The sequence below is a fragment of the Solanum verrucosum genome, unplaced genomic scaffold, assembly GCF_900185275.1.
Source record: "Solanum verrucosum unplaced genomic scaffold, falcon-dt-bn FXZP01000038.1, whole genome shotgun sequence".
Taxonomy (NCBI): Eukaryota; Viridiplantae; Streptophyta; class Magnoliopsida; order Solanales; family Solanaceae; genus Solanum; species Solanum verrucosum.
The window spans coordinates 1,325,241-1,338,585 of NW_026020564.1; the positions used below are offsets into that span (position 1 = coordinate 1,325,241).

Below are 13,345 nucleotides of genomic sequence, written 5' to 3' on the forward strand. Positions count from 1 at the left end.
TGCAACTCTGTCTTGGAAATGGATTCATTGATAATGAGATTCATTCTCACTTTACAATAAATTAAATAGCCTTCAATTTAGGAACTTAATAGAACAAATCTCACCAATTTTTGGTACCCAAATCAATGTAGTCTAACTTCTTAGTTTCTTTTCATGTGAAAGCAAGTAAGCAAAACGGATAAGAGCTTCTTCATTGGTGCCCTCCCCATGAACTGGTTCATATTGGCCTGTCTCTAAGTTGACTCTAGACACTGGCTTCTTCAATAGATTGTTACCAATTTGCACAAGTGTCTCCATGTTTTCTGTGGTTGCTATATCCATTGATGCAGCATCCCCAATCAAATTATCATCCTGTCAACATTTGAAAGAGTATACACCTTTATTTTCTTAATAATTATATTTTCAACATGTCCTCCTCAAGTACGGGCTTGATTCTTTCTTCATGGACCAAACATATTAAAATTCTTTTTGATAATGGGTGGTGATGAGATTTTGTACCAACTCTAATATCATATTGAAGTGTATGGTCATCTCATTGAAAAACTTAAGTTGTTAGAAAAAAAACACATATGGACTATGTTATCGTCGTTGTATAATCTTAGTAAAGTCTAGCCTTGTTACCTGAATTCTGAGGTAATTTTTTTCATTATGATGGGTTTGAAACATGGTTGAAACATGTATGTCCACCATATCAGCACTTGCATCACTATAAACATCTATTATTGGACTGTCACCATTGTTGTATACCCAACCAAGTAAGCCCCACTTTGAAGCTGATGCTGCATTATACTTCCCTTGGTGCTTCCCAATACCTGTCCCTAATGATAAAACCAACATTTTCTTGCTGTCCATTGTTTCCATCTCTTCATACTTTAAGCTTCCCATCATTATTTCTTTTGAAATGTGTGTGATTGCCATTAGAGTCTGCCAATAAAATTGTACTTTAGTCATTCAATGACCATTCTGTATATGCTAAACAGTGAATATCTCATGCTAATCCCATTTAGCTACGATTACTTATCCCTTATTCCTCGTACCAAATGATTATAACAACGAATAAGATGACAAGTTACTCACAGGATTATTTGCAGCTACACCTCCATCAATAAGATCAAATGTGTGGATTCTCCCTGCAGAATCCCTAGTCTCAAAATAGTGTACTGGGAAATAAGTTGGGGCTGCAGAGGTACTCAAGCAGATGTCTGACAGTAGGGCATCCTTTAAACCATTTGTTCTGCCCTATAATCAATTTTCAATAACAATAACCATTATGTTTGCGGCGTAAAAATATAAGAATAATTACAGTTCAATATCTTTGAGTAATCTAGTTTATAAATATCGAGAAAATGTATAGATAGGGATGAGTATACATCAACAGTAGTGAAGATAATGGGTTGAAGGCGCTTGATATCAAAAGCTGGAATTACTGTATGAGTTAACATCTGCTTTATAGTAAGGTTCCCTAATATTGAATCAGCCAATAGTCTCAAGTACTCTCCATCATACTTTGGTCCTCCAAACAAATGTGCAATATTATTCACAAAGTTTTTACGCCTGCATGTATACGGTAAAAGGGTGAAAAATAAATAAGAACGAAGAGAGTATATAATTACAATAAAAAGAACTTGTTTCTCATGAGTATATTCATCATTAAAAGCATAGATGAATTTAGAGTTTAAAGTTAACATTAACAAAAATGAATATGATATACTTTATAGTTATATATTTTTAAAATTCTCTTGCATATGTATATAATATAAGTGACTCAAGATGAAAGTAATTTGTTCAGTTGAACTCGTTACATAAATACGACTCGCGATTAAAATAATTTACCGGCTTTGAGGAAAGATGTGAGGGCAGTGCTCCATGTAGAAGCTAGAAATATCTTTTGCTGCATATAAAGGACGATTATCCCTATTTGGAGCTGTGAGCATAGTGGTTATTAGTCCACCTGTGCTTGTTCCCGCAACCACATCAAAGTAATCTGCAATTCTTGCATTAGGTCCATCAATCTCCTACCATAATCAAATATATATATATATATATATATATATGTTATATGTTGAGGATCAATATTAGATTATAAATTTTACTTATATACAAAATGATAATGTAAGAGAAATTATACAACTAATATAGTCTATCTATTAAAATTTTAACTTTTATATGCTTAAAATAACATAAAGATCAAAAAAGGTGGAAGCAGATAAAGAAAGAACCACGCTTTTGTTAGGCTATAAGGTGGCAATAATAGTTTGCAGTATAGATGTTTCATGCCTTATTCATAATAGTATATGTAAGTATCGACTTAATTTCATACAATCATTCGATCTGAGAACTATATGAAAAACATAAGCTACAACCCCCTATGGGGACGAGCTCCCACTTCCATTAATCCTTGGGTTGACCTCCGGTAATGGTTCTTGCTTTTAAGAAATTAACCGGAGCATGGCCATTTTCTCATACTTGCTCAGTGTGGCTCACTTTTCTTCGAGTGTCCCACCAGGTTCACTGGGCTATTAGTTTACCAATCACTTGCATGTTGCTCCTATCGCCTGATGGGCAGAGCACTCGTTATCCTGACTTTTCAAATGATAGTGTTTTTGTACTTCCTTTTGCTTTATTTTATTTGTGTTAGTTTGTCTGAGTATGAAGTTTAAGATCACAAGGAGTAAGGACTTTTAAACTTTATAGTCTTAAATTGATAATTGTGTGTATAATGTATCATGAGGTCTTTTAGATTTTAATGATGGTCTTAAACATGTCACATAATATGTTGAAATTAAAATTTTACTAAATACAAATAAAGTGACTTTTATAAACAAACTAAAAATGAAAGTATGACATATAAACTAAAACAAATATAGTATTTAAAATCAATTTGACTATAACTTTCTCATTTCATCCCTACTTTTTTTTTAATAACCACACAAATATTCATTACTTAAACCATATTCAAGAATCACTACAAGATAACAAGAAACTAGCGACGTACAAAACTTCACAGCTAAACAACAAAAATCTTATTCTAACCTCATTTAACTATGAATTAACAATGAATTATAAGAAAAATCATGTTTTCTCGGGAATATCAATAAAGTTTGTAGTTAATTAGTGACGTTAACTATGGATTATCAATAAAGTTAGTAGCTAATTTCATATTTTCTGATTGTGAATCCATCTTTCTTGCTTAAACTTCGCGTCTTCGATTAAACACCATTATATAAATTGATAGGGAGAGCAACAACCTAAAAGAGTAGATACCTGAAGTTTGGATTCAAGAAAGGCAAGAAGAGTTCCAGGAATAATGCCTCTAATTCCACCTCCATCAATGCTCAACACTGTCACCAATTTCTTTCCATTGGTAGCACCACAAACAACTCCAACTTGAAGACACACTAAGTGAGTTAAAATAAGTGAACCTAATAAACTTAATCTCCCCATAGTGTAGTAATAATATTGTTAAAACTAGCGTGGAGTAAAGAGTTTAGGCCTATGTGTTATATATACATATATACTACTAGAAAATAAAAAACTAACGATTCAATAGAATTTTATAGTTAAATAGTAAAAAATTCATATTAATTTCATTTAGCTATAATAAATTGGTGACATATTAAAAAGTATAAATTAGCCAACAACTTTTTAGTTGAATTAGTTAAAATTATGGACAAATTTCATAACTAATTTCGTATTTTATAGTTGTGTTCGAAGCCATATAATTTTTATCGGGAACTTCATCCATCTGACATGGCCCTTTTTGATTTGTTGTTTGTCTTTATTTTAAATAAAACTTACATACCCGTGATTTACTTCATCACGTGATTGTCTTTTTTTCTTTGTCCAAAATGATTGACTTTCACCACGGTAAATATTTACATGAATTTGATTTGATGTGTGTAATAATTTATTATATAATTTAATAAGGTGAGGTTGGGGATACATATTCTAACATTTCTCCTAATTTCTTGAAATTGATATCTACTTCGAGATAACTATAACTATCAAGTAACAATTTATCTAAAACTATTTAGCTAATATTTTTTTTGATTGTGCCTTAATTACTTGCCTAACCTTAATGTTTACAAGATATTTGTTCATATGATCGAATTTTCTTTTAAGTTAAATGATTTAACGGCTTACAAAATAATTGAGTTAACCATTATTTTCATTTTGTTATGTTGTATTCTGCGACATGAAATGTTGGGACTAATTATTTTAGTAGTAATTTGTTGTGGTGTAGACATATTTCACAATGACTACTTTTGAATAATGTATTATTAAGTTCATTATAAAAATGATGATTTTGTGCCAAATTTATAGACATTTTTGATAGTTTTTAAAACCTTTAAGTATAAATTATATTTCATATTTTCTTAAAAAATGAAATATGTTTCTAAAAATTATGATCAAATACATGTTAAAATTTCAATTCAAAACATCGCTTAAATTTAGTTTCTTAAAAATATTTGAAAATTTATAATCAAACGCTAACTCAGATACATGTGAAAAAGGAAAAGGTAGGGGTGCACATGATCGGATTGGGTCAAATTTTTTCAAATATCAAATTATGTTGGATTTTAAAATCTATAAACCAATCAAACTAGTAAAACTCGATTTTTTCAACCATGGTTTTTTTCTCGAATTTTCAGGTTTTTCCGATAAAATATTCATACAAGCATATAACTAACGTGTACTTTAAATATATCTTTAGTCCTACCGAAATATAACCATCTAAGATATTTTTTAAGAAAATAACACAAAATATGAAATGAGTGGTGACACAAAAAAATTAACAAAAAATAATAATAAAAATTCCATGAAACAAATATTACAAATTAATAAATCATAAAAAATATCATAATTTGAAAGTAGTACAAAGCTACGTCATGTACTCGTGTAGAAATTCTTTGGGGGTATGAATGTGAAAAAAATAATCAGTCAACAAATTTAAATCATTAATTAGATTGGGTGAGAATAAAAGTACAATGATCTATTTTATCCACTTTAGACTAAGTAGTTTTTTTTTTTGAGAAAATACATAAAATCCCCTTTAAATTTGTCCGTAAAACTCACTTTAGCACTGTAACTTTACGGATGTTTAAGTACCCCTTAAAGAACTTTCAGGTGAATTAAATACCACCTTATACATACAATACCAACTTTGTGGTTGGGAGGTGATATACACGCGCCCCAAATCAGCGCCACCTCAGTGACACGTTGACAACATGTCAGATGGTGAAAAAATTTAGTTTTTTTTTTCCTTTTCCACATCATTTTTTGTTTTTAGTTTTCATTTTTTTCTTCTTCCATATACTTTGTTCTCATTTTCACTGTTACTCATCTTCTTCATTACAATACTAAAATTAAAAGTTCGCTAGGGTAGAACACTAACACACACAACATGATTTTTTAATAATATGACGAATATTGTGTGTCAAACAAAGAAATAAAGCTATACATATATTATCACCATTGAAGCTGAAGTTACTAGAGCTCAACGACAACTGACGGCGACTACTTCAACAACAATTGTCGGAGTCATTGTTGTTATATTAGGCTTAAGATTGACATATCTGAATGTTTTCAAACCTTTTACCATGATTTCCCAAAAAACGAGAACACATAAAAAGAAAGAAAAGAAAATAGGAGAAATGGAAGAAAGCCAAGGAAACGAGTATGGCCGGCGTTTTGTCCAAGTCACCGACGTGGTGAAATTTTTTGATGAGATCGGGTGGTTTCACGGCACCTGATCTCTTATGGAGCAGTGATGAGAGAGCAACAAGAGGGGTGGCGGTGATGTCCTTCATGATTGAGCAATATTGAATTAGCCTGCATTTAGTTGTCATCAAGAACTTTTTCCGTTGAGGGAATAGAGAGAGAGTTAAAACAATCTGAGAGAAAGAGGATATGAAACAGGGAGTCATTGAATGAAGACAAAGTGGGACCCAATTTTTTTTCTTTTTAATTTTTTTGCTATTTACGCGCCTAGTGTTTTTTAATTTTCCACGTCAGTCATTAAGGTGTTATTTAATTCACTTACAAGTAATTTAAGGGGGTATTTAAATGCACCTGAAGTTATAGTGCTAAAGTAAGTTTTGGTGACAAGTTTAAGGGGGATTTTATGTATTTCCTCTTCTTTCTTTTTTATCAATATAGCTAATTAAGACTTTGGTGTCTAGATTGATAATATTTTCCTAATTTTAGTAGATTGATCTACTTTTATTTGATACATTGACCTAAATTTCCTACAATACAATAATCAAACAAATCTTTTTTTTATGAATAAATGCTATGTAGTTTTGGTAGAGAATTTTTTTTAATCGTTGTATGGATATCTAAAATTTAAATTCGGAAAAGGACAATAGTTAAAGTTTCTTCTTTATTACTGAGCTATATGAAAGCTAGAAGTGAACGGTTTATATAATATAAAAAATTTAATATAATATATAAGCCGTCTTAGCTCAGTGGTAGAGCGCGTGGCTTTTAACCACGTGGTCGTGGGTTCGATCCCCACAGACGGCGGTGTATACATTTTTTGTTAACTCCAAATCTATCTTTTTAATGCGTGATTTTGAATAAAAATTATTTAATGTCTCTTTTTACTAATTCTTTAATGATTTTTTTATTGAGAAAATTACTGACCAAACTCTAAAATCCTATAAGGTCATTTTGTCAGTAATTTTCTTTGGAACAAATTACTACAAAATTAGTCTACAAAAATCCAAATCATCATTTTTTTTGGCTTTGTATCAACTTCCAATATTCAAATGATAAATCAAATCTACATTGTTTCTACAATGATGAAGAACCACTTGTTTGTAGATAGGAAAATTCACTTTACTAATTCTACTATGGTTTAAATTAAACAAAATTGTTGCAACGAAAGTGTTCGACAATATGTCTAAGAACTTGTTTGATTTGATTTATTTTTGTGTATTTTTTAAACCAAAATAGTTTTTAGCATTTTTATGGTATTTGAGTATGATTAAAAAAATTACTTCTAAGCACTTACTTTTAAAATAAAATAATTTAAAAAAACTAAAAGTCAAAAAGCTAAATCTTAACTTAAAAACTCTTCATAGGACATATTTAATTCACTCTTCACGGCGGCTACGAAAACTTAGAATGACCCTACTGATATTGTTGCGGATGGCTGCTCAGCCTCAACTGACCATCAACATGTAACCGACTTCCCACCTTTGGTCCTACCTTCTTTAAGCAATACAATCGATCCTAGTTTGCCTATCACTCCCACAAATTTGCGTACTGAAGTTAGTGATCGCGAGACAATTCCTTTGAAGAATCAAGTCAATTCAACCATTGAACCTATTCCCATTAAAAAAGCTCTGTTATAATAATGGTGTTCCTAGAATTACATGGACTGAAGTCGAAGTACATCGAATGAATACCATAGACGCAGTAGTTGATAAGTTCTCATATGCGTGGCCTGAATTGGAAGAGATCCGGATTCAAATCCCCAAATAGTGCAATATTAAAGGCGAATGTAAAATTGGGTTATTACGAAATAGATACATTCTTATGCGATTCAGTCGGCGATGTCTAAACCAAACTATTATATCGTGGCTAAGGACGGGTATTCGTACTTGATGAGACCCTTTATTTAAAATGCGCGATTTTGAATAAAAATTATTTAATGTCTCTTTTGACTAATTCTTTAATGATTGTTTTATTTAAAAAAATTACTATCCAAACACTAAAATCCTCTAAGGTCATTTTGTCAGTAGTTTTCTTTGGAACAAATTACTACCAAATTAGTCTACAAAAATCTAAAGTATCAATTTTTTTGGCTTTGTATCAACTTCCAATATTTTGATGATACATCAAATCTACATTGTTTTTATTATTAGGAAAAGCTATAATTGTATAGTAATCAAAAAATATGTTCTTTCTTAGAATAGGACTGATTTACAGAATATACATTTATAACCATATATACTCCTTCGTAGAATAGAACTCTAACCCGCCAATTGTATAGCTATAAATATTTGCTTTCTACTGTATCATGATGAATAGAGAAAATTATTTTTTAGAATATCTTTTGTCTCTCTAGCATGGTATCAAGAGCCATCGTTTAAAAAAAAAATTGTGCTCTTTGCTTTCTCTACACAGGTACCTTGTTACCTTCATGCGTTCCTCTTGTCTCTTTGTTTTCTATACACAGGCATCTGTCCTTTTTTTTCTCTTTCTCTCTTGTATTTTGTCTCTTCAATGAATTCACAATCATCCTCGCACGATTTGCTCTCCACAAAATTGAATGGTTCCAATTTTTCTCTATGGAATTCCACTTTGGAATTTTTGTTCAAGGAAAGGGCCTTTTTGGGTGGTTAGATGGTTCTGCTGGTCTGCTAACAAATGAAAAAAGTTGGATCGCTGAAATTTGAATAATGGAAAGGTAATCGCTTGGATGCTGAATTCGGTGCATGCTGACATCGCTATGGGACTTAGACCATTTAGTTCAGCTTCAGAGATGTGGCTCCACATGCGTAACGTCTACCAACAAAATAATCTAGCACGAGATAAGTTTGAAGTGGAATGCAACATTGTTGAATATACACCAGGGGACAAGAATGTTTGTTCCTTTTATGCTGGCTTACAACTGCTTTGGTCAAAACATGATCAAATTTCTGGGCAAAATATGTCTACCGCAGGGCTCAAGGAAATGTTGGGAGAACGACAAAGGACAAGGATGGTACAGTCCTTGATGAAACTCTAGCATGAATTCGAGTCGATTCGTGGTAGTTTGTTGAATAGAGAAGTCACACCTGCTCTTGATGTTATGTTGGCAACTGTCTTGCGTGAAGAGACCAGACTTGGAACTCATGCAACCATGAAGTCAATTTCATTACCCATTGTTGCATTACTTGCACAAAAATCAACTATCGGTATTTCATCAGGAAATACTAAGAGAAATGTCTAGTGCTATGAATGCAACAACTTTGGTCACATAGCAACCAATTGTCCTAAGAAAAAGAAATTATTTTGTGCTTATTGTAAGATTACTGGCCATCATATTTCAGACTGTCCAAATTGTTCATGGCCTGCTCACCAAGCATACCAGAAGGATGTCACTAAATCGGCTGGTTCCTTCCCTTTTGGACATGATCTTGAAAGGCTGATTCGAGATTCTATAGCAGTTGCCCTTCCCAGAGCCATCTCAAGTGCACTCTCGGCATCCTCAGGTACAAGTAATTCTATTAAATCTACTTGGCATCTAGATTCGGGTGCTTCCAATCATATGATCGGAGATCTGTCCCAATTTTCTTCATTGTATGATGATGTTTCTAAACATGTTATTCATACGGTAAACGGGTATACATTGCCCGCTTTGGGTATTGGTTCTGTTGGAAATTTGTCTAACATTCTTTATGTACCTAATTTGAAGGCTAATTTGATTTTGATAGGTCAGCTAGTTTATCAGAATTGTGTTGTAAAATTCTCACCCAATGATTGTGTTGTTCAGAATCTGAAAATCGGGATGACCATGACCAAGGGGCGTAGAGTTGGCAGAATGTTTCTTCTAGATTCGATTCATCATCATTTGCATCATTAGTTTCTTTCAGTTTCTGCCGCGAATGTTACTCGCTCGAATAAGTTGCTCACCCTTTGGCATAATACGATGGGTCATCCTCATTCCTCTCGACTTCAGCACATGCTCAAATGATGTATTCTAGCAACACATGGCATTCATTCAAGTATCCCTTTGACATGTTCTAATTGTGCCGGTTCAAAAAGTCACAAGCTCTCTTTTCCATCCAGTTCATCTTCTTATGATGATCTGTTTGATTTGGTGCATAGTGATGTTTGGGGTCCTTCTCCTACTTTGTCAAGGATGGGATATAAGTACTATGTGTTATTTATTGATCATGTATCTAGATACACATGAGTGTTTTTTATTCAAAACAAATTTAAGGTTCCGACTCTTATTATGAATTTTGTTAAGTATGTGTATACATAGTTTCATAAAACTATAAAAATATTTTGTTCTGATTCTGGAGTAGAGTACACTAAGACTAATCTTATTGAGTTTTTCAAAAACAAAGGAATTATTTCTCAACGCACTTGTCCTCATACTCCAGAACAAAATGGAGTCATAGAAAGGAAGAATCGACATGTTTTGAAAACTACATTGGCTTTGTTGGGCACATCTAATATGCCTAAGAGTTTCTAGCCTGAAGCAGTACATACTTCTATGTATTTTATTAATAGACAAACTTCTCCAGTCATTGCTAATGAGACACCGTACTTCAAATTATTTCATAACAAGCCTGATTATTCTCATTTGCGAGTTTTTAATTGTGTTTGCTTTATCCATCTTCCAGCACAATGTATTTTTGTGGGCTACAGTGACACACAAAAGGGGTATCTATGTTATGAGGCATCTCGTTGCCAACTTCGTGTATCTAGACATGTTTTTTTAGGGTCAATTTTCTTACAAACACAATTCTAAACATGCTTCAGAATCTGTTTTCTTTTTGTATAAGTTTGATGATGATGTGGTAGCTACTAATCCTCCGGAGCAGCCCATGAACTATGATCATGATGATCTCCAGTCGTCCTGTTCTTTGGTTATTGACTCTACAAACGCATTCTCATCTTTCGAAGAGGAATCGTCTCATCCAGTTACTCCCCCACACCGATCTAGTCGAATAGATCGCCATGCTCCTGAACGGATCAGTTACTCTCTAGGGAAATTTGGTAAGTCTTATGCCATGCATACCACACTACATTCTATTGATGTACCTACATATTACTCTCAGGCTTCTACACAAACTTGTTGGAAAGAGGCAATGTCAGAAGAGCTTCGTGCATTGAATGAAAATTCTACTTGGGAATTTGTTGATAAACCAATAGCTGGAGTTCTCATTGGAAGTAAGTCGGCGTATTCCATTAAACTTAAGGCAGATGGTACAATTGATCGCTACAAAGCTCGATTAGTTGCTCAGATGACAACGGTACATACATTATTGGTAGTGGCTTCAATGAAAGGTTGGACCTTACATCAGATGGATGTGAAAAACGCATTTCTCCATGGCGATCTAGAAGAAGTGGTGTTTATGAAACCACCACCTGGGTGTGTTCTGCTAAGACCAAATGTAGTTTGTCGTCTTCAAAAATCTCTTTATGGCTTAAAACAGGCTTCCCGAGCTTGGTTTGACAAATTTCGATCCACGATTCAAACTGCGGGATTCTCTCAGAGTTCTTCAGACCATTCTTTGTTTCTTTGTACTTCTCTAGTAGGTATCATAATACTTCTCATCTATGTTGATGATATCATTATCACAGGAAATGATCCAGAGAATATTACTAAGTTGAAAGAATTCTTGCATACCTCATTTAAGATGAAGGACTTGGGACGACTGACATACTTTCTTGGACTTGAGGTTCTACACTTGCCTACTGGGATCATGCTTACACAACAAAAGTATGCTCGTGATCTTGTTGCAAGGGTTGATCTTACTGATGACAAGGTTATGTACACCCCAATGGAGATTAATACGAAGTACAAGGAGGTTGATGAAGAACCATTCAATGATCCAACATTGTATCGACAGTTGGTGGGATCATTAGTTTATCTCACTATGACAAGGCCAGACATCTCATATGCAGTACAAGTTCTAAGTTAGTTTGTGGTTAATCATTACCGTATACATCAAACTGCATTACTTCATGTCATTCGATATGTTCGTGGTTCTATGAGTCAAGGTGTTCTTTTTCGTTCTGATTCTTCTTTACATCTTGAAGGATATACTGATGCAAATTGGGTTGGTTGTCCTAATTCTCGTCGCTCTGTTTCTGGTTAGTGCATGTTTCTTGGCACATCCTTGATATCTTGAAAATGTAAGAACAGTCCCGTACATCTAAATCATCTACAGAGGCTGAGTATCGTGATATGTCAGCAGCAAGTTCGGAAATTGTTTGGCTACGACGGCTATTATCTGAGCTCAGTGTCGCTATTACATCTCCTACAGTGCTACATGTTGATAACACTAGTGCGATTAAAATAGCCACAAATCCGGTGCAACACGAAAACACAAAGCATATAGAGGTGGACTGCCATTACATTCGAGAATTGGTTATCGATTGTTTCATCACTCTACAACACATTCCTTCTCATGATCAACTTGTTGATTTGTTTACAAAGGCGATGACACGAGTGTGACATCAATACCTTATCTCCAAATTGCTACTTTGTGATCACCGGTATCAATTTGAGGGGGGATGTTAGGAAAAGTTATAGTTGTATAGTAATCATAAAATATATTCTTTCTTAGAATAGGACTGATTTACAAAATATACATTTATAACCATATATACTCCTTCCTAGAATAGAACTCTAACCCTCCAATTGTATAGCTATAAATATTTGATTTCTACTGTATCATTGATGAATAGAGAAAACTATTTTCCAGAATATCTTTTGTCTCTCTAGCATTACAAGGATGAAGAACCACTTGTTTGTAGATAGGAAAATTCACCTTACTAATTCTACTATGATTTAAATTAAAAAAATTGTTGCAACGGAAGTGTTCAACAATATGTCTAAGAACTTGTTTGATTTGATTTATTTTAGATATTCTTAAATCAAAATAGCTTTTAGCACTTTTATGGTGTTTGAGTATGATTAAAAAAAATTACTTCTAAGCACTAGTTTTAAAATAAAATAATAATAATAAAAAAAGAAGCTAAAAATCATAAGTTAAATCTTAACTTAAAACTCTTCATAGGACATATTTAATTCTAACTTTTCACGGCGGCTACGAAAACCTAGAACGACCCTACTGATATTGCCGCGGATGGCTGCTCCAGCCACTAGTCAGCCATCCTCCCCGGCTGACCAGCAACATATAATTGACCTCCCACCTTTGTTGCACCATTCTTTAAGCTATACAATTGATCCTAGTTTACCTATCACGCCTACAAATTTGCGTGTTGAAGTTAGTGATCGCGAGACTACTCCTTTGAAGAATCAATATGTTAATGTTCTAAGGGGTTACACAATAACAATCCAAGTCAATTCGACAATTGAACCTATTCCCATTAAAAAGCTCAGTTATAATAATGGGGTTCCTGGAATTACATGAACTAAAGCTGAAGTAGATCGAATGAATACCATAGAGAACCTACAATACGCAATAGTTGATAAGTTCTCATATGGGTGGCCTGAATTAGAAGAGCTCCAGATTCAAATCCCTAAACAGTACAATATTAAAGGCGAATGTAAAATTGGGTTATTGTAAAATAGATACATTCTTATGCAATTCAACTGGCAAGAAGATTTCATTAACATGATGTCTAAACCAAAGTATTATATCATGGCTAA

At 33.3% G+C, this 13,345-nt stretch overlaps 2 protein-coding genes and 1 non-coding gene across 3 annotated transcripts in view; 1 reads left to right on the plus strand and 2 right to left on the minus strand.

The window, feature by feature from the left end:
- The window catches only part of LOC125810235 (red chlorophyll catabolite reductase, chloroplastic), a 1,038,333-nt gene that overhangs the window by 319,087 nt on the left and 705,901 nt on the right, over positions 1-13,345 (minus strand). The window lies entirely within an intron of this gene.
- Positions 47-3,480, minus strand: LOC125810248 (patatin-like protein 3). The gene is made up of 6 exons (XM_049489756.1): positions 3,265-3,480; positions 1,834-2,015; positions 1,371-1,554; positions 1,078-1,239; positions 622-924; positions 47-351 (listed from the first exon to the last, which is right to left on the minus strand). Exons 1-6 carry the CDS (start codon positions 3,442-3,444, stop codon positions 133-135), a joined length of 1,230 nt encoding a protein of 409 aa, XP_049345713.1. The 5' UTR covers positions 3,445-3,480; the 3' UTR covers positions 47-132.
- Positions 6,454-6,525, plus strand: TRNAK-UUU (transfer RNA lysine (anticodon UUU)). The gene has a single exon. It is a non-coding gene; the product is annotated as a tRNA-Lys (tRNA).